At 37.0% G+C, this 22,042-nt stretch overlaps 1 protein-coding gene and 2 long non-coding RNA genes across 7 annotated transcripts in view; 1 reads left to right on the forward strand and 2 right to left on the reverse strand.

The window, feature by feature from the left end:
- The window catches only part of tnk2b (tyrosine kinase, non-receptor, 2b), a 252,032-nt gene extending 247,577 nt beyond the window's left edge, over positions 1 to 4,455 (forward strand). For all 5 annotated transcript variants that reach the window (XM_048604620.1, XM_048604621.1, XM_048604624.1 and 2 more), the window contains one exon: positions 270 to 4,455. In XM_048604620.1, the coding sequence (XP_048460577.1) occupies positions 270 to 276 (7 nt within the window). In that variant the 3' untranslated portion in view covers positions 277 to 4,455. The remainder of the gene's footprint in view (positions 1 to 269) is intronic.
- A 4,981-nt stretch (positions 4,456 to 9,436) lies between these two features.
- Positions 9,437 to 16,171, reverse strand: LOC125484660. The gene is made up of 3 exons (XR_007263471.1): positions 16,051 to 16,171; positions 12,023 to 12,078; positions 9,437 to 9,520 (listed from the first exon to the last, which is right to left on the reverse strand). It is a non-coding gene; the product is annotated as an uncharacterized LOC125484660 (long non-coding RNA).
- Positions 16,172 to 18,470: 2,299 nt separating this feature from the next.
- LOC125484629 lies at positions 18,471 to 21,712 on the reverse strand. Its single transcript, XR_007263454.1, has 3 exons — positions 21,652 to 21,712; positions 20,064 to 20,269; positions 18,471 to 18,574 (listed from the first exon to the last, which is right to left on the reverse strand). It is a non-coding gene; the product is annotated as an uncharacterized LOC125484629 (long non-coding RNA).
- Positions 21,713 to 22,042: the final 330 nt, after the last annotated feature.

The following is a 22,042-nucleotide window of genomic DNA, read 5'->3' on the forward strand; positions in this document are numbered from 1 at the left end:
CACCAACTTAGATTGTATGCCCACTGAGCCATTTTCAGGGTGCAGAGATGTAATACTACAATTACTGAGGAAATGTGTCCCCTTTAACCTCCAGTGCCACCCAAGGTTATTATTTCCCACACGACAGATACATAGACTATTTAAGCATATTTAGCTGCATTTTCTGTCATTAAGTCATCTTGTCAGCTATTTCAATGGGTGTCATAATCTTTAATTGGAACAATGATTTTTTTGTTGATTTTTTTTGTCAATTTTTTCTTGATTTACAGGCGATGATTAGCTCTTAGTGGAGAAAATAAACTCAAGACATCACTGGTTTATTGCCCCAGTACCTTTATTATCTTGCTGGGTTGACGAAATATTGACCTGCAAATGCCAGAAAGAAGGGGTATCAAATATCCATCACTAAGCTGAACTCTCACACTAGCTGTGTAGTATGGTGGTACTGGGAGACAGAAGTCAATTTCTGAAATGGCAGTATTCTTCAAAAGCAACAGGTTATTTGTTTTGTTTTGGTGAAAATATTTGTAATTTTATGGCATACTGTAACCCAACAGCCTGCTGTGTATATATATATAAATATATATAAATATATAATATAAATTTTATTTGAAAACTTGTTGACAGTAGATTGCAGTTGTGTTTATGTTTTGAATTTCTCGCATTGGATGTTTTAATAATAATTTAATTTGCTTTCCTAAAAGACAGTTGAATGGTTCAGTTTAATGTTCTGGATTTCCTATTAAGGTAAAGTTTATCCATTTTAGATACATTCAGAAATTTCAGTCTTTTAAAAGCCATCAACACTAGTTTACTGAAACAAAGTTTGTATTAAACTAGTTATTCTAAATGTGTCAATGTATTTTCTTCTTCACTATGTTTAATTGCTTTTTCTTCCTTGCTGCTGTTCTGAAACAACCTGTAAATTGGCATAATAGATTTAAGACCTCACATTATTACAGTAAAGTTTTGGATTTGTTCCCTATTCCCATTCATAGGAGGGTAACATCCTGAACGTCGTAATTTCAAGTCCTGGAGTTCCCTGATAACAGTAAGTTTAACTTTCTATCAGTTCACCAGGTACAGCATTGGTGTTTCCAGTGGCATGGTGAGTAATGATGAGTCAAGATATGAGTAAAACTTGGCAGCAATTGTGGAAAAGTCTAATACTACATTTTGCTGACCCATTCCATTACCTCAAGTTGTAGCAACATTGCCTTGGAGAAAATTACAGAGCATAGATTAAATTTTGGAGGTGGTTGATTTTTTATCTGTACTGTAAATAGTGAGGAAAATTATTCATTCAGTTTAGTTACGAAAATCAGAATAGTTCGGTCGGGGAGGAAACTAGCTCAAGTTGACATACATTTATTTTGTGGTGTTACATAGGCACTCTAATATATGACAGATCAAATCTGCCAAATGCTGGGCAAAATTTCTGGTTTTAATTGCGTTGATTAGATATCCCTCCTTCCATACAGATCAAGTGGTTTATTGCAATCAATTTATAATTACATCACTTATTAAAAAGTGGCATTCTCATTTTTGGGTTCTGTTTGATTTTGAAGTGAGTTTTTGGCTCCTTATTCTATCCATCAACATCTAGCTTTGCAACGTCTCCTACTTAAGCCCTTCAAGACACTGAGAAACTTATCCATGCTTTTATCACTTCCAGATTCACTACTTCATTGCTCTCCTGTTAGACGTTTAGCCTCCAAAAAAAAATTTCAAATTTTGCCGCCTGTGTTACATCCTGAGCCAAGTCTCATGCACCCATTACACCTGTCCTCGATTTTCTACATTCAGTTTCAGTCCCTTTTTCCTGTACACTTGCCTTTCAAAGGCTTCCTATGATTAATAGGTTTGCAATCCCTCCTCACTCTTGGTTTAAATTCAGTCCAAAACTGAAAAAGTGGTATTGCAATTAGTTTCTCGAAAATCGGTCTTGGCAGCCTGTATAAATGTCAAAAGACTATTCTTTCAGTAGCAAAGGATATTGTGAAATTTCCCTCATGTTTAAATTTATTATCCATCCAGTATTACAAAGGTGCATGTTGCAGGTGCAGCATTACTATAGGCTAGAAATGCATCCTTCTGAAACTGTAAGATCAGGCAATTTAGTTTGTAGGTATGAACATTGGTTCCTCTTTTTCAAACACCGTTCAGATAGAAACCGGGATTTTTCAGTTCTGTAGTTTTCGAGGTCTTCTGTTATCTAGCTGAGAGATTGAGTGGACTAGAAGCAAATTTTTACTATGGTTCTATTCCAAACCTGGCTTCATCTTTTAAGTAGGGGATTGAGGAAGTGATTTTTCAATCTCACAGTAGTTTGACCTTTCGCTGGAAGAGCTTGTCAAGTAGCTGCAGATTTCTACCCATATTCTGAAATCAACCTAACTTGCAGTTTCTGCAGGTATGAATAAACCTGTATTATAGTTTATGTGGCAAAAGTAAAACTAACTCTCTGGGCATTACCTCAGTCTGAAGGAAGCTGTATGTGATTCAAGGTTCTAATTTTATTTTGAGTATTATTAATTTTATCTGTTAGATTCAAACTAAGAGCTGTGTGGCATTCTGTTCATCCTAAGAATGCCAGTAACATTTGTGCTAGAATCAAAACTAAAACAAGCTTCCTAGCCTTTAATAGATTCTAAAATAATATCAATTAAATGTTCTCTGCAGCTTGGCATATGCTGTTAATTCTATTTTGTAAATTATCTCATATTACTTATCACCATTAAGAGCTTGCAGCAGGTCACTCTTTGAATTCTTACGTGAAAGGAAAACTTTAGAAGAGGGAAAAGGTCTTGCCCTGTTCAAATGGTTACTACACCAGAACAAAGGATACGTGAGGAGCAACATATTTGCTTCCCCCTACTAAATAATGTTCAATTGCACAGGAGTGATTTCACAGTCCTGTTAAGACGCAGTGACCAACTGCAGAGTGGATCAGAGAGATGAGACAAAACGTTAAACTTTATAATGTTTCTCTGACCTTTCCTACTAGACATCTCCTACTTGTTGGCACATGTTGTTTCATCCAAGTGACTAGAACAGGACAGTCTTGATCATCAAATCTTTTCATCACAGTTACAAGTGTTATCGCATAATCAACAATCCAGCCCCGATTAAACGTGTACTTTAAAGTTCAAAGCCTCTCTGCAAACATTACAGAAGCCTGGTCAATTTGATTCATTTTTATACTAAATTTCAAGTTATTGACAGGTAGCACAATAATGCCAGAGTTGCTAAAATGTTCCCCTCTAAAACCAGAACTCTGTAACTTCTTAATCAATGGGCTAGATAGTATGAATAATATGCACTTCATTGCAACTTACTTAATCTCCCTCCATTAGAATTATACCTGATAATACCCAAAATAAGTGGGTGCTGGAGAATGACTGCATTGGTCAGCTCTGGACCTAAAAACTGACAGCAAGTATCATTATTAGAAAAGTACTGAACAGAATCATTTGGCAAAAGGCCCATGTTAAGTGACTTAAAGATAAAATGTTGGTGTTATGAACAACTCTGGGATTTAAAGCAGAGAAACTAGCAAAGATGAGACTTAATACCATTATGTATGGACATTGTGTTGGTGCTAGGGATTTCTGAGAAACTGAACACTGCACATTTGTATAAAGTTTATTTTTCAGTCGTTTTGGTGGGAGTTTGCTTGTTGCATGTCTTGTACTCAGCATTGCTTGGATTGCAACATTGTAATAATGCTACATTTGAGAAAAAAATGTTAGTGTTAACTCAGGTCTCGTTGGATCCTTGCAAAAGAAATAAAACTTGTGTGTACTGAAACCTGAGGTAATTCCCTCTGTAATATAAGAACCCTTTTGATGTTTTCCTTTGAATTCTTTGAATATTTGTAAAGACTGTACTATTCGTGGTCGACTAGGTCTGTACAATTTCACTGTAGCATCCATCAAAATGAAACTAAGGCTCACTGTTTTTTTAAAGAAAAGGGCATTAGTACATTGCTGCTATGTTTCTCCTGTTCCACCTTTTCTTTGGATTGCTGTTTCACAAGCCCATGTCTGTGAAGAGCATTCACATAAAAAGAAGGGTACAGTTGGCTATGTTGAACTTGAATACTGATGCCCCTGACAACAGTAATAAATAAAATCCCATTTCAATACCTATAACAATGGTATTGATATAAGAACTTACTTTATATGTCAGTACTTCCAGAATAAAATTACAGTATCAGCATGGTTTTCTCCCTGCCCAATGCTGGTAATGGAATATTGGCTCTATCAAAAACCATCAGAGAAAATATGTGAGCAGGGAAGGAGAGAAAATAATGTAGTGCTGCATAGCAAAACCATTAGTTTGCTTTAACCAATCCAAAGAAAGTATATAATATGGTGAGAAACACAATAGCATGTTCAAAGCATTGTATACATTGTGTTGTTTTCATAAAATAAAGTTTATTTCTGAAATAAATGAATATATGGATTCTGTTTTATTCACATTATATTCACCAAACCTATTTTCTGCTCAAGTCTGAGAGGAGGGAAATATCATTTGTAAATGCATATGCACAAATACAAGTGTTAGAACAATTGGGTATTAGTTCATATGTGTTTCAACTGATTTTATGCAGACTATATGGTCCAGAATTTTAAAATTAATACTTGTCTTACAGATGTGCTTTGGGTGAGATGTTAGAAAAACACTATGATCTTGTTCATCTTATTTTGATATGTTCAATTTTGCATACTAATCTACCTGTTTTAGAACACAAATCTGCCAACCATATTTCTTTAGAACAATAGTTTTGTCGTTTATTATAAAACCAGACATATTCAATACATGTTAACACAGCTTGTAATATGACAGTATAAACATACACATATCTAAATAACCTAAAAGACAAAAATTCAAGGAAAAAAGTTCCCTGTACTTAATGCAGAAAAATTGTCTACAATATTAAATTTCCGGTTGGTGTTTGGTATGGTGTCCTGGCACATGTAGATGGGTGCCACTAGAAACATGCAGTGGTCACAAGAATCTTTTCAGAAGCAATTCATTTAGGAGATGTCAAGAAGAAGTCTTCCAGAAACTTCTTGGTAAAATAGCCACATTAGCTTTCACCTCTCACTGGATTCTCAGAAGATTTTTCAGACAAGGGGAAAGAAGATAAGTTGAGTGACTGCTTTCAGCAGGCAATGCATCAACTGAACTCTAAACATTGTCAAACAGTCACAACTCCTGACAGCTATAAACTGAGAAATGTGACTTCCAGTAAACAAATCCAGTCAGTTTAAAACATGTGATTCTAGTAGGGGTCTTGAGGAAGGACTGTCTTAAGAGGAGGGGTTGAGTAGGTTGGGCACGCACTCATTGGTATTTAAAATAATAAGAGGCAGCCAAATTGAAACATGTAAGATTCTTAAAGAACTTGATAGGGTAGATGCTGAGTGGTTGTTTCCCCTTGTGGGAGAGTCTAGGACCAGAGGGCATAATCTGAGTAAGGGTTCATCTAGTTAGGACAGAAATGAGAGGGAATTTCTTCTCACAGGGTGGTGAATCTGTAGAATTATTTATCGCAGAGGACTGTAGAGGCTGGGTTGTTAGGTACATTCAAGCCTGAGTAAAACAGAGTTTTAAATAGTAAGGAGACCAAGGCTTATAGGAAAAAGGCAGGAAAATGGAGTTGAGGAACATCAGATCAGCAACGATCTCATTGAATGGCAGAGCATGCTTAATGGATGAATGGCCTACTTTTGTTTCTACATCTTGTCTTGGAATTGTCTTGGCTGCCTTCTGCCTCATACACACTATTACTGTCTTGGTGGGATGATCTTGGGAGGGTCAGTGTGGACTGAATGGGCCAAATGGCCTGCATCCACAATGTAGGGAATCTGTGATCTCCAGAAATTTCTTAGTAACAACCAAAGCTATTTTGATTTAATAATGCACTCGAACCTGGTGTTGTTCCTTCTATTCTTTTCCACTTACTGTTACCCCATTTCCAATTAAACATTATTGGTGTTGGGTATCTTGAGAGAGCATGCACTTTTATGTTATGACCAAGTTGGGAGGAGTGCACAGAATCTCTCCATGGGCCACTATTTAAAATAATTGTTTTACTTGGTTCCAATATGACCAATCGTATGCTTTCCCTACATTAGACAAAATAAAAAGATCCATCAAACATATTTCTTCATAAATTAGAAAGTTTTTGTTTTACAATAAATCCATCTGTTTCATCCAGCTCTACACCTTGTTATCTCAGATTCTCCAGCATCGGCAGTTCCTGCTATCTCTATATATATATATATTTGCCCTTCCGAATAGCTCAAACAGCACACAAATCACAATAGTATCCTGGACAAAGAGGAAAAATAAAGTATTTCTCTCTACAGAGATTCATTATGGAAAAATCTTTGGCCAATGAGCTTTAGTTCTTGAAAGGAAGATCTTGAAGGATAAGGTTTGAGGTGTTCACATGATTGTCAGTCTGCCATTCTGTCGTCTGTAAATAATAATAAAGTTTGTTGATGGCAGAAATGATAATAGTTCCAGAAGATTTCAAAAGGAGATTGATAGTGGGGAAAAATGGAGTTCAGTGTTGTAAAGTGCAAGCAATGGCCTTTGATCCCAAGAAAAAGATATTTTCAAATGGTGAGAAGTGAAAACTTGAGGTGCAGAGAAATGTGCCAAATCTGTTAATGTTGAAACAGACTAAGTTTTAAATGATTTTGGTCAGCACCAGCTTTCCTTTTATTTGCTGAAACTTTCTTTTGTGTCAGTGAACAATTTAACTTTTGCATTTGCTTTTCTGTTTTCCTCCTTGTAGTCACAGGAAGTGTGGAATCATTAATTCCTCCTCTTCTCTAACAAGGAGGTATGTAGTAGTCCTGTAAATTAAGCTAGAGTTCACCAATCTAGAATAGTATCCCATCTGAACAATGGTTTGTGTTGTCTTGAAATTGATGGGCTTATCCGAATATCATCAGTTTAAAAAAAAAAGTTGTGCATTTAAAAGTTATATGCTAGTGCACCAATGTCTGCGTCATGAGATTCCATTTCAAACCACTGGTATCAGCATTTTGTGGAGATGCATTGCTGTTTGTTCTTAATTCAATAATCTGACAATGGTGGAGTAAGCAATCGTGCGGTTGGTTTTCTCAAAACGATTTTGCCATCATTTCCTGGAAAGAAATGTATTTTGCGTTTCCTGTATGATTGCTGTCTCTTTTCCAACACTGGTTAAGATTTCAGGAGATTAATGGAGAAATGTAGTTGATGCATTAAAACAAGCTATTCCCATCAAAAGTGCCTTAGTCATGGATGGGAAGGCTGTCAGCTAATTAAGGAGAGTGAACCAAAGGATAGTAAGTTAGTCAGCTGGTACAATCTCTGTGAATATGTTCTTATTGCTTCATTGTTTCACTTTAATCCATATTTAATAATTAACAATTGTTCTTGCCAAACAAAATTATATTATTCTTCTAGATTTGAAGATACAATTTTAATCAAGGTAGAGTGTTTTAGTGGATGTTATCAATTTAAGGGTGGATCAGTGGTTAGCACTGCTGCCTCACAGCGACAGGGACCCACTTTCGATTCCAGCCTCAGGCGACTGTCTGTGAGGAGTTTGCACATTCTCCCCGTGTCTGCATGGGTTTCCTCTGGGTGCTTCGGTTTCCTCCCACAATCCAAAGATGTGCAGGTTAGGTGGATTGGCCATGCTACATTGCCCGTAGTCTTCAGGGATGTAGAGATTAGGTGAGTTATAGGGGGATGGGTCTGGGTGGGATGCTGTGAGGGTTGGTGTGGACTTGTTGAGCCAAAGAACATAGAACATAGAACATTACAGCGTAGTACAGGCCCTTCGGCCCTCGATGTTGCACCGACCTGTGAAACCAATCTGAAGCCCATCTAACCTAAACTACTCTATTATCATCCATTTGTTTATCCAATTACCATTTAAATGCCCTTAAAGTTGGCGAGTCTACTATTTTTGCAGGCAGGGCATTCCACGCCCTTACTACTCGGAGTAAAGAACCTACCTCTGACATCTGTCCTATATCTATCACCCCTCAATTTAAAGCTATGTCCCCTCGTGCTAGCCATCACCATCCGAGGAAAAAGGCTCCCACTGTCCACCCTATCTAATCCTCTGATCATCTTGTATGTCTCTCTCAAGTCACCTCTTAACCTTCTTCTCTCTAACGAAAACAGCGTCAAGACCCTCAGCCTTTCCTCATAAGACCTTCCCTCCATACCAGGCAACATCCTGGTAAATCTCCTCTGCACCCTTTCCAATGCTTCCGCATCCTTCCTTTAATGCGGTGACCAGAACTGTACGCAATACTCCAAGTGCGGCCGCACCAGAGTTTTGTACAGCTGCAACATGACCTCATGGCTCCGAAACAAAGGGCCTGTTTCCACACTGTAGGGATTCTATTCTATTCTATTCTGAATCCTGGATTTGAGCACAACTATTAATGAGTGTATTAATTAGTTTCATATCAGTCAGTGATGTTGGGTACATAAGATATGAGAGTGGTGCACTTATATCAGTCAATGATGTTGGGTATATAAGATAAGAGAGTAGTGCAGTAAAGTACAGATTTTGATTAGATTTAATCAAAGTATATGCTCCTTCTGCACTTGGATTTTGTAATGAATAAATGTAAGCTCAAGAGTACAGGCAATAAAAGACAAAAGGCAAACTAGAAAGACTGTACAGTCCCAACAATATCAGACAATTCATCCTTGCCTGCAACTTGGAACGGTCATGTCGGTTTGCAATTGGGCTCCAATGCTGTAAGGGATGCTTCTACAGAAGAAATGGCCATCTTTGATATAAAAAAAGAAACTGATAAAGAGAAGTAATTTGATCAAAATCTTTTGATTAGACTTATTTATTTATAAGTTTGATGTATAGCATATCTTTGTAATTGAACTTCTTACATAAATGATTTGATTTCAAGCATATCAAAAGAACTCCTTTAAACCCCTTCATAAAAATAAATTTCATTTTGCTGTGTTAAAGAAAGTATTCTAGAGCATTAAATTGATCTTTCTTAACAAGAATTGCATGTAATTATATTACATTTGCATTTAATTTGATTACATATTCATATGGCTTAGCAATTTTATACAAACATTACCAAGAAAAATTGTAAAATATCTTTGATTTTAACACAAAATAATGGAAAAATTAGCAATTATACAAGTGTGAATTTTTTTGTTCTCGTGTATTATTTTAGCTAAATACTATCAGTTGAATTCTTCATTGCTATTTTGATGGTTTAAGAATATCCATTTTCAATGACCTTTTGTTCACTTTCTAAACAAGAGAATATCTAGTTTAAGTAGAATTCATACAGTCATAGTAATTTCAATGTTTCATTAGAGGAAACCCTGTGCTCCGAAGAATTAGTCATAGAAGCAGGGTGAATTGTTGTAATCATAACTTTCAACAGTGTTCCGTTGTGTGTAGGATCATGGAATTACAGAATACAGTACTGGGTGTAGAATTTTCTGTTGTTTGCTACAAAAGAAATTGAGTTGATTAAACAAATATACAGTAGCTATGTCAGGTCATTATAATGAAGTTAGTTAACACATTTACATTTTACTTTAGCAGAACAGCCAAAGACAGCACAATTTGACAGTGAGTGAGGAAGAGTGGAGTTAAAGTTACATGGAAAAGAATGATTTAAAAAAAAAAAAACACCTGAATTTTTTTATTACTTGTTTGCAGCATTCAAAGTGCTTTGATTTGATAAAATCCAGTATCTACTTGCCAATATCTATGGAAAGCATTAGTTGATTTCCCACAGTTTTGCACATGTGGAAGCTGGACTGATTCTTTTAATGTGTGAAAAAAACAAGGGATCTGATAGACAGGTCTCATGATGGAGTGTGAAAATTACAGCTTAAAAATCCACAGGACTTAATACCACCTCAGAAACATTCTCTCCTCGCTAATTTCTGTTTCTTCCTCAAGTCTGGTTGATGCTGACAAGGTTGCCTTTATTGCCTATCCCTAGTTGCTCTGAGGTGATGGATATTATCCTTGAGCTTCTGTAATCCTTGTGTTAACTATAAATACTTAATTTAGATGTGGTCTTGGCAGGAATGGTTTCATCCTCTATCATCATAAAGCTGCAGGTATTCAGAAACTATAGTTACTAAAGGTATGTAAATAGGAAAGGAACCATGAGCCATGGAGTTGTGGCAAAAACAATTAGAGAGCAGGAAGTCCAAAGACAATGGCAGAACTATGGTACAGTTTGGAACATTAGCACTGGGGGGAATATGGATAAGCAGTTGAGTAAAAGGGATCAAAGTAATATTGGTGGACTTAATGATTGCAGATAAACACAAATAAAATTTTTCTTTTAAACAATATGACCTAATCAACTTAAAGGTATGAAGGAACTCTAACGACATTCAGAAAAATTAATGAAAAGTTTCTTTAAATCTATTATTGAAAAACTAAAAGAAATAAATCTGTATAATGGTACACATTTAACAGGTCATCTTGAAGGTAAGCTGGAAAGAATGTAACAATGGTGAAGAAAGTGTGGGTTGAGAGGTAGGAAGTACTCTACAGCAATGGCTAGTGATTAGAGGTTGGATTATCACTAGATATGGTGCTCAATGGATCAATGTAAGTTGGTTGAGCAGCGTGCTCTCTCGGTGCTCTGCCCAAAGACAGGTCTGACAACAGCAATGGCAACCTTCATCATGGGTAAGGCAAAGAGGCAGGTTTTGAATCTATTACAGCTGGAATAGGGCTCTCACCCCATGATAGCTGCACCAATCTATAATGCAGTCAATACTCCTTGCATCATGCTTTGGAAACATGTTACACTTTTGCACATACATTGTAGTCAGGAGCTATAATAGTGATGGTAGAGCTTTAGTTTTTTTCAGTCACATGATTGACCAGGAATCAAGCCTGCTCTTAGTGCCTGCCGTTGCTGTGTGTTGGAAAGACTTTCATGTTAATGCTTAATTTGTTTGACCGCACCCCCTTTGGTCATCAAGTTCTAGCACATGACTTAACCTGGAACTTTTGGCTGAGAAGCAGGGATGTTACTACACACCAGAAAGCTGCCTCAGATGCAAGACATGGTCTGTTTCAGTTCACTAAGGGCATCCATATCACTGTAGTACATACGTTTTTATACAGATGTTGTAATCTGGAGTAATGGATAATGATGATATATGCTCCAAATTTCTTCCATCATGTAGCCGACAAGGAATCTGTCCTGTTTTCACTATCTGTCGTTGTGTTAGAGGATTGCAACCTCATATACATCCACCCTGGCTGAATTAAGAATTCAGAGATAGCAGGAACTGCAGATGCTGGAGAATCTGAGATAACAAGGTGTAGGGCTGGATGAACACAGCAGGCCAAGCAGGAAGGCTGGTGTTTCGGGCCTAGACCTGTCAGAAAATCTTTTTCTGAAGAAGGGTCTAGGCCCGAAACGTCAGCCTTCCTACTCCTCTGATGCTGCTTGGCCTGCTGCGTTCATCCAGCTCCACACCTTGTTATCTCGAATTAAGAATTCCTTGGCCATCTAGTTCTGGGGACAGACCCAAACTTGGATCTTCTAGCTCAGAGACAGGGATGCTACCCACTGTACTTTGCTGGGCAATGATTTTAAAATTTAACAATGGGCAAAAGAAAATGGTTTCAGAGCAGGTGTTATTTCAAAATAGTGAGAAAATTTCAAAGGTGAGAGAGAGGTCTTAGAGATAGCAACATTTTGACTGATCATTAACCAGTAAATGGACAGTTTAAAATATGAAGGTATAGGTAAATGCCATTGGCAAAGAAAAGGCAAAGACAAAGACAATCTCAAAAATTGAAAAAGAAATGAAAAATAATAAGCTGTTACAGAATCACAGAAGATGTTGGCGTACCATTTAAGCTACAATTATGGTGAATATGTAGTCCAATTTTGGCACTGGAGCAAAGTCAATTCATTCTTGGGTCTTGGGTCAGTCATAGTTGTAAGGTTGTGACTGTAATACTTACTTTACCATACATTCGGTTGTGAATAATATCTTCCATAATTTTCACCACTTGCAGTGCTATAAGAAAAGAAATTCCATTTAATTTCCAAATATCCTTGAACAGTATTACATTTCTGATCATACTTATTTGCAGTGGTGTATGTTTCCTCGGAGCTACAAATAGAAATGCTAATTTATTCCACCATATGGCTAGCTGAAGATGTATCCAGCAACTTACTGGAAAACAATACCTCATGATGCTGTCCCTGTACAACTAATTACTCATCAAAATAAATAGTGTGCAGTTAGAGGATGCAATTCTGTCATTCATCTTTATTCAGTTTCATGCAATGTTTGCAAAAATTTTAATTTCCGAAGGATTTAAGAAGAATATGAGAAATAGGACCACAAGTTCGTCATTTAATGTGATTTTCTAGATCAATTGCATCTTCTCACACAAATCCCAGGTTCTTGATTGCCTGATATTCAAAAGTCTATTGATCCCTGTCTTGAACCAAGTATACATGGCCAGCCAGGGTAAAAAGTTCCAAAGATTCACAATCTTTCAGATAAGAACTTTCTCATCTCAGTCCTAAATGGCCAATCTGTTATTTTGAGACTGTGACCCCATGTGTTAGATCCTAAAGCCAGGAAAAACAACCTCTGTCTATCCTGTAAGATCAGTTCCCATTCTTCTAAATTTGGGGATGTAAATCAAGTCTACTCAATTTGTCCACCAGGACTCAATGTAATGATTCTTCATTGCACTCTTCGGAGATACTATATTCTTTTTTAACTAAGGAGACCAAAATTATATAAAATACGCTGAATGTGTCTTACCAAGGCTCTACATATTTCCAGTAGTATTTCTTTACTTTTCTATTTTAATCATTCTATAATAAACACTAACATGCCATTTGCCTTCTGTAGTGATTGGAGTCAGGTTGACTTCATTGATTATGAGGTCATTAATTGGGGTCCTGAGCCAATCAGGAAAGCCCTGGCTGACCAATATAGCCAGGAGATTATAATCTTCTCAATTTAGGTGACTGACTCAGAGCTGGCTGGCCAAAGCCAGTGTACTGTGCACAAGTAAATAACAGGTGAATTGGTAATGTAATTTCTCTTTCCCAACTGCTTGCTTTCGTATGTATAAATTTACAGTGATTTGCATACCGAGATACTGGGCCCAGAATGCCAGTATTTCCCTGTCTCTGATAATATAAAGTTCTTTGCATTCACCTCAGAACTTACTTTCCAAGTCACTTTCTCTTTTCTACCCGCTTGGATACATTACATATGGTCCTATATCAAAGTCATTTGATATGAATTGTAAAAAGCTGATGCCCCAGCATTGATCCTTGTGGATTGTTTTGTTCTTTATTCATTAACAGGATGAGGGTGTTGCTGACTAGGCAGCATTTATTGCCCACCAGGCAGTTGAGAGTCAACCACGTTACTGGAATCACGTGTAGACCGGATCCGGTAAGGATGGCAGTTTCCTAAAGGTTATTGGTGAACCAGATGGGTTTTCCCGACAATTGACAATAATCCCAGATATTTTACTGAATTCAAATTCCACGATCTGCCATAGTGGGATTCAAACCCAGGTCTCCGGATTAACAGTCCGGCGATAATACCACAAAGCCGCCACCTCCACGACTATTTAAAGTCTGCCAACTTAAAAACAACTTTTCAAATACAACTCACTACTTTGTGTCCATTAATCAATCTTCAATCCCCCATGAGCCCTGCTATTATGGAATAACTTGTGTGGCACTTTATTGAATTTGTTTTTTTCGAAAATTTGAATATGTGACTTCTACTGACCTGTTGCTAAAAGACCCAGAACTGAGATTTGGTACTTTTTTTCTCATATCCTTAAAATCCCTATTAATGTGACCCTAAAAAGATAATTCCACATTCTTTTATCTACTCCCTATATACTAAATAATTTTCTCTATTGCTTGTATGGGTCTTACAATTCCATGTTTTCTCTCTTCCTGTTCTCTTGAATAATAGGTTAGGTTTACTACCATTTTATCCATAGGAATCATTTTAAAATCTAGGGTGCTGGGGAAGATTAAAACCAGTTGCATCCGTTATCACAGTAGTCACCTCATTTAAAACCAGGTATAAAGGGTCTAGGCCCAAAAAAACATCAGCTTTCCTGCTCCTCTGATGCAGCTTGGCCTGCTGTGTTCATCCAGCTCTACGGTTATCTCAGATTCTCCAGCATCTGCAGTTCCTATTATCTCTGTAACAGGTCCAGGGAATTTGTGGTGGTGCAGTATCATTAATTTCTTCAATACTGTTTCTTGATTAATTCTAATTTGTTTCAGTTTCTTATTCTCACTGTACTCTTGGTTCTTCTTATTTGTTTGTGTTCTTTTTTGTTTGTGTGTTGTACTAGGAAGACATTAAAATGTGCTTGTTTAAAGTACCTACCATTTTCTTATCTTTCATTTCTCCTGTCTCTGCCTGTAAAGGATCCCTGTTTGCTAATCTCTTTTACGTTCCTATTGAAATTTTTACAATGTGCTTTTATATCTCATGCTAATTTATTGTCCTCATATTTCTGTCTGTATCAATTTCTCGGTCACCCTTTGCTTAATTCTAAAATCCTCTGAAAGCTAATTTTCAAATGTTCTTGTGTGCAGTTTAGAATATTCGTTAATGTGTGTGTCAAATTCCAATATGCACTATTTTAAAGAAATTAACCTGTCAATTCTCTGCAAGGCACAATCCAGAAGTGTGATAGAATAGTCTCCACTTGACATGAGGACCGCAATTGCAGTAACACTAAGGAGGTACAACGCCATTCAGGTCAAAGCAGCCTGCTTGATAAACACCCACATTGCAATATCAAACATTCAATCCTTCCACCACTGATGCACTGTGGCAACTGTGTGTACCATCCACAAAAAGCCCTGCAGCAGTGTGGGTTTCCTCCAGGTGCTCCTGTTTCCTCTCACAGTCTAAAGATGTGCAGGTTAGGTGGTTGGCCATGCTAAATTGCCCATCGTGTTCAGGGATGTGTAGATTAGGTGGGTTATAGGGGAATGGGTCTGGGTGGGATGCTCTGAATGTTGTGGACTTGTTGGGCCGAAGGGCCTGTTTCCACACTGTAGGGATTCTATGATTCTATGATGATCTCGCCAATGTACCTTCGAAATCACCTTCCAAACCATCATCCTCTACCACAAAAGATGAACAAAGGCAGCAGAACACACAGGAACACAACTACCTGTAAATTCCCCTCCAAGTCTCTCACCATTTTGACTTGGAACTATATTGCTATTCTTTCACTGCTGTATGTCCCCTTCTTAAAAAATACCTTGGGTGTGGATGCACCAAGTGAACTGTGATGATTTGAAAGGTGAGTCACAACATATCTTCTCAAGGGCAGTTACAGACAGCAACAAATACAGGCCTTGCCAGAACCAATTAACATTGCAAAAGGTCAAAAGATTCCCTTTCTTCCCTTGCATCTAATGTTATGTGGTCTGCAGGACTGCTTACAAGTAACATTTCTGAGCTTAATGTACTAAATTTTAAAAAGGATTCATTCTCCTCCATCACTCAAGGAAGACATTTCAGTGGGGACCACAATTTAGCTAAAAAAATGCTGCATTAGCATGAAAGACACGCAGCGCTGAAGATTAATTCCTTCTGAAACAGAATATATCCACCATATGTCTGAAATAGACAAATCTTGTTTTTGCCTTCTTCAATTGATACATTTCACCAAGTTGCATGATTCCACATGAATGCAGATTATTGCAGAAGGTCTTGATTTAATTATTTTCTTGGTAGCAGCAGAATTTAATTTAATTTAATAATAAGTAATTTAAATTATAATTCTGATTGACTGAAATACTTCAATTTAGAGCACAAATTTGTGACCCAGGATTTCATGATGCATTGCAGGTACAACATGCTAGACTTTTACAAACTGTATCACTTCATGAACCAGAAAAAAAGATGAAAGTAGTAATCATTTTTTTTTTTCTTCCAATATCTTTAAAAATACAAAGCAATATAACACACCTGTCATTCTCATTTATGAGTCTTTCCTTTTTAGATGATTTGTATTTCCAGATAACAGGCAAGGATACTATCAGCAAGAGCCCCAAAGCTCCAAACAGAATGCCAAAAAATGCTCCAAGCTTCAGAGATAGGTGTTCACAGTGATTGCCATGACTGGAATATAATGCCTGTGGAAGACATCTGGAAAAAAGCACATGTGTCATTAAGAGCTGAAGTCACCAGTTACAACATGTCTACAGGTCTGATTAACCTAAACGTTTTTCTGCTGACCAAGGGCTACTTATGAAATTTAAATTATACTGATTAAATCTTGTTTTTGTTCATTTCTAATTCTTATATTTTCCTACATTTTTAAAAACATCTACATATTGTTCTATTGCTCTTCTAATTACTCACTATGAAGCATGAGAGACTTACCATTGTGCTGTCATATATTTCACCCCTATCTATGGGCAAATGTGTGATCACACAATCACATTACTGATGGCACAGCCGAAACTGGCAACTCACTTTCAGAAAATCCCCATGGACATGGATCTCAATTTATGCTTGATATCATAGTAACTCTTCCGGACTTTGTTGCTTACTTTGTGTTTTCCTCCCTCTGTATGAACACCTGACATTTTTCTTCCTGCCAGTATTTTTTTCTCTCTCTGAATGCGGATTCTCACAACAATACTGTAGTTGTTATCCTCTGAGAACATTGGCAATTTATTTTAGTGAGCACAGTCCACTTGTCACCATTCTTCAGTAGGATCATTAAATATATGTATATATTATAATGTCTCCATCTATTCTATTTCTGATGCAGTATGGTCAACACAGATGCTCCAGCAGTTGCCTCAGCTGAAATCAACCATCCTGCTAATAAACCAGTATTGGAAACTGAGGCTTGCACGTAATACCTTTAGTCACAAGTCTGTCAGACATTCTAAATGTTCTACCACGTTAAGAAGACAATGAAGTAGTTCAAGAGATGGGAAAAGAAATAAACAAGCTGATAGTGGAACAAATGAAATAAAAAGTTTCAGTTACTGAAACTGGATATCATGAAGACATGAAGGAAGAATAATTTTTTTAAAAAAAGAGAATATCCTGACTTCATATATATAGAATGAATATGAAGATATTTTGAGATTTCTATGCAAATCATTTTCTACTGTTAATTGTTTTTTTAAACATTCACTCATGGGATGTAGGCTTCCGCGGCTGGCCTGTAATTGCCAAAGGTGAGGTGGTAATGAGCTGCCATCTTTGACCACTGCACTCTATGTACCGTAGGTAGACCCACAATGCCATTAGGAAGAGATTTCCAGGATTTTGGCCCTAGTGACAGTGAAGGAAGGTGATGTATTTCCAAGTCAGAATGTCTGGCTTGGAGTGGAACTTGCAGTGGTGTGTCTGCTATTCTTGTCCTTCTAGATGGATGTGGTTGTGGGTTTGGAAGGCGATCTGTAAGGAACCTTGATGAATTTCTGCAGTACATTGTGTGGATGATATGCACTGCTGCTACTGAGTGTCAGTGGTGGAGCGAGTGAATGTTTGTGAATGTGGTGCCAATTAAGTGGGCTGCTTTGTCCTGGATGGTGTCAAACTTCATGAGATGTTGGAGCTGCGTCCATCCAGGCAAATGAAGAATATTCACTGGTGTCTTGCTGATGCTGGACAGGTTTTGGAGAGTCAGGAGGTAAGTTACTTGCTGCAGTATTCCTGTACTCTCAACTGCTGTTGTTGCTATTGCATTTATATGGCTAGTCCAGTTCAATTTCTGGTGAATGGTAACCTGAGGATGTCGATAATGGGGGATTCAGTGATGGTACCACCATTGAATGTCAAGGAGCAATGCTTAGATTGTCTCTTATTGGAGATGATAATTGCTGGGCATTTGTGTGGCACAAATGTTACATGCTGCTTGTCAGTCCAAAGCTGGGTATCGTCTAGATCTTGGTGCATTTGAACATGGACTGCTTCAGTATCTGAGGAGTCACAAATGGTGATGAACGTTGTGTAACCATTGGCAAACATCCTCATTTCTGACATTATGATGGAGGGAAGTAGCTGAAGATGGTTGAGCCTAGGACGCTACCCTGAGGAGCTCCTGCAGAAATGTCCTGAAGCTGAGATGATTGACTTCCAACAACTACAACCATCTTCCTTTGTGCCAGGTATGACTCAAACCAGTGGAGAGTTTTTGCCCTGATCCCCATTGACTCCAAGTTTCCTTGAAACCACACTCCATCAAATGCGGCATTGATGTCAAGTGCAGTTGCACTGACCCATAATTGCATGTAAGTGAAGATTCATTTCATTTTAACTGGTGACTATTGAAGTATTACGAACTGGTATATTTCTTACTTGCACATTGGTCCAGTTGTCAGATGCTGACACTCCGCCTCATTCAGGCAATAATTCAAATCACAGGGGGATCTGCAAATCACTCCACTTTCATCATTCCATTCAAGCACATACCCAGCAAATTCAGTGTTATTGCAGCTTGAATGATTCAACACATCATCGTATGATACTGTAAGGAATAAATTGAGTACTTAAAGCCACGTTTTCCTTAAACAAAAGGGTATTTGAGAGTCTAAGGTTATGCAATGTTGTCTGAGTATTCATACACTTGCAAAAAACAGACTACACCAATATCAATGTCAAAGAAAAGTTGAAGTTTGCTTTTTGTGTGTTTTAAAGATCGTTAATGAGTAAATGGAGTCAGTTTCTGAAACCTGTTTGCTCAAATCAAAAAGGTATTTAGAGCCAATCTTAAACCCTTTGGCTGCTCACAGCGACCTGAAAATGGAATTCATAGAATCCCTACAATGTGGAAACAGGCCCTTCGGCCCAACAAGTCCACACCGACCTTCAGAGCATCCCACCCAGACCCATCACCTGTAACTTACCTAATCTACACATCCCTGAACACTACGGGCAATTCAGCGTGGTCAATCCACCTAGCCTGCACACCTTTGGAATTCTCTGTGCTGCAGTTGGGATGTCATATTAAAGTGCAAAGTTGTGTAGACTGCTGACTACAGTGAAAACAGTAAAAGCAGGTCATAAGCAAAGCTAATTAGAGAATTTGTTTTCGTTATAATTTATGATGTCCAAATTAACGATCATATTTCTAAAAGAATATAGCAGTAGCAATAGATTTGGTAAATGGATCTATTCTTAAATTGTGTTTCTTTGGGAAACACATTACTCTGAGGTCACAAATTTACTAGAGCCTGGTATAAGCATGCTGAAGCCTTAGAAAGAGTGCTAAGGAGATTTACTAGGAATTAGAGATTCTAGATACAAGGAAAGATTACAGAAATTGGCCTTATTCTCCTTGGAGCAGATAATATTTAAAGGGTAACTTTATTTGGTATGTTTGTGACCCCTAGTTAAGTGTTTCAAGGTTGTCAGCAAGAGAGCTAGGAGTGAGATAAGGAGAAATGTTTTTACTCCATGAAGAGTTATTAGGATTTGGAATGTGCTGCCTGGGAGAGTGGTGGAGACGGATTCCATAGGCGGTTTCAAATGAGAGTGAATGTATTCAAATAATTTGTAATAAATTTATAGAGGTCAATGCAATAAATGTATTATTTAATTCTTGTATATAGGTTAAGAATAAGACAAAGCCATCCACCCGCTTTCTGCTTGTACTTTTAAATAACAAACCTGCAGGTTAAAATTTTAATTAGGTGGCTCTAATAATCAATGAAGTTATTTAGATTTGAATACTCCAAAAAATTCTGTACTTCAGGTTGAACTGTTGCTGAGCATATTTGAGAACATGAACTTAGTGAGCTATGCATATGTGGTTTCATGACATGAGCCTTGTGATTAGACAGCAGAAGATCTGTTTTTAAATATGTCTGAAGATTTTGAAACATACAAGTAGTAAATCAAGCACTGTGTCACATGGTATCATCCAACACCTACTTAGTGCTGTCTGAGTAGAAAACCTTCTGTTACATTTTGTTGCTTTTGTTTGTAGAATATTATGTTAAAACATTATAACTTACATTTACTGATATCTGTAATGTCGATCCTATTTAGATATTCAAAAGAAATAGCATCCAGGGTCAGGGCACGAGCAAGCCGCTGTAAATTGTTAAAAGTGTTCTGAATTGCAGCATATAATCCATCATTCAGGAAATCAATCACCACCTTGTTTCCATTATAATTGAATAATGCCACAACAGCAGCAGTTACTGTTTCTCCATCTGACCTGTGATGGGTAACCCACAAAATAAATTAGCAATGTTTATTTGTAGTGTGTTAACTTTGTTAATTCACTAAATGATGTTTTATTTCTACATTGTACTTTGTTTTAATACTTTGGGAGCCAAGATTAAAAAAAGAAATAACCTCAGCAGTGGAAGAAACCAGAGAACCAGTCGAGTGTTGGGGTTCTTTCAGAGCAACAAGAACATTTTACCAATCAGTACAAATGATGTAGAAACATCGGAACACCATATGTTGTTTTCATGTGATTTCAGACCTTTTTCCTGTATAAAGGTCTATAGGGCAATATAAAACGCAAAGCTAAAGGTGAATGTGTTCATCACTACATTATATTACCAGGTTTACAAACTAAAAGGTAGTGACACACATTAACAGCCTGATGTTTGACCTCTGGGATTAGATAAGATTATCTCTGTTGTGCATAACAAGAGAACTCTATATCCTTTCACAAAGTTGTTGAGGTCTTAAATATAGTCATGGCATGAACTCCACACCCACCCAACTGCAAATTTCTTGGGACATGGGACATAGGACATAAATCAGATTTTTCCAAATTTGATATAAGCAAGGTCAATGAATTTCATTCTACCAGGAATGCTAAAATGTAAGGTACCTGGTGAAAGTTATTCTGTGAGATAATAGGACAACACTAATACCATTCCCAGAGATAAGAGTTATTCCAGAAAAAAAAAGGGGTAAGAAGAACCCAGTCTGCTTTCTTGTTCAACGTGATATGCGAGTGTACAAGTCTGCAGTGAAAAAGCACAGCACAAAATTCATTTCACCATGCTTGTTGCAGCCTTCTGAGCTGAACATTGATCTCAGTAACTTTGGACAATGACTGTTTTTCCCATTATTTTTGAACAATGCTCATAAATGATTCTGAAGTGGTTGTTTGCATCTCGTTTAGATCTACCTTTTGTTTTTTTTTGTCTGATTAGCATTTCAATTTGTCTTGCACCATCGTTTCTTTTGTAGCTTAATCATTCCAGCCTTCAACCCTATTCCAAAATTTTCCCTTTATTCTTACCGTTTCAAGCCTCAACTCCTGCTTTTAAACTCTTACACATTGAACTCCTCTCTTTTCTCTTGAAAGATTGTCAAACTAAAATGCTCATTCTGTTTCTCTGTCCACAGATACTGCCTGAATTGCTGAGTTCTGGTACGTTCTGTTTTTAATTCACGTTTCCAAGATGTGCAGTATTTTGCTTTTATCTTACTATTTAATGCTTATCAATCCATTGTCTCGGAACTCAAATGTAAAAACAACAGATTTTTTTTTAAAAAAAGAGTTGTCTTGAGTATACCATATGGTTTTAAAAATAAGCAAGCAAATCTATTTAGCAAAATTTTAAAGTTACTAACCAGAAAATGGGCTTTGAATTGTCAGCAAATCTTTGCAATCTGGACAAAATTTCAAAAACCTAAGAAATTTGAAAGAACAGTTAGTGATCTTCCATGGTAAACTTTAAAACACTATCGATTGAAATTATAAAATGTGATATTAGTTCAAACTTTACAAATATGCTAATGTGTCTGTAGAGACATATAGATATGAAAGTATGATGACTATCTAAATATCTTAATTCAATCAATAAAATAGTTAAAAACAAATAAAATGCATTAGTCTTTCTATTCCTAAATACTAAACTTATTTTCTTTGTATGATATATTGTTAAGCTTTTTCAGAAATTCTGCGATTATAAAATATTCCCTAATATCGATTTTATTTGAAAAGCAGGAAATGCATTAATAA

The sequence above is a fragment of the Rhincodon typus genome, chromosome 13, assembly GCF_021869965.1.
Source record: "Rhincodon typus isolate 14 chromosome 13, sRhiTyp1.1, whole genome shotgun sequence".
Taxonomy (NCBI): Eukaryota; Metazoa; Chordata; class Chondrichthyes; order Orectolobiformes; family Rhincodontidae; genus Rhincodon; species Rhincodon typus.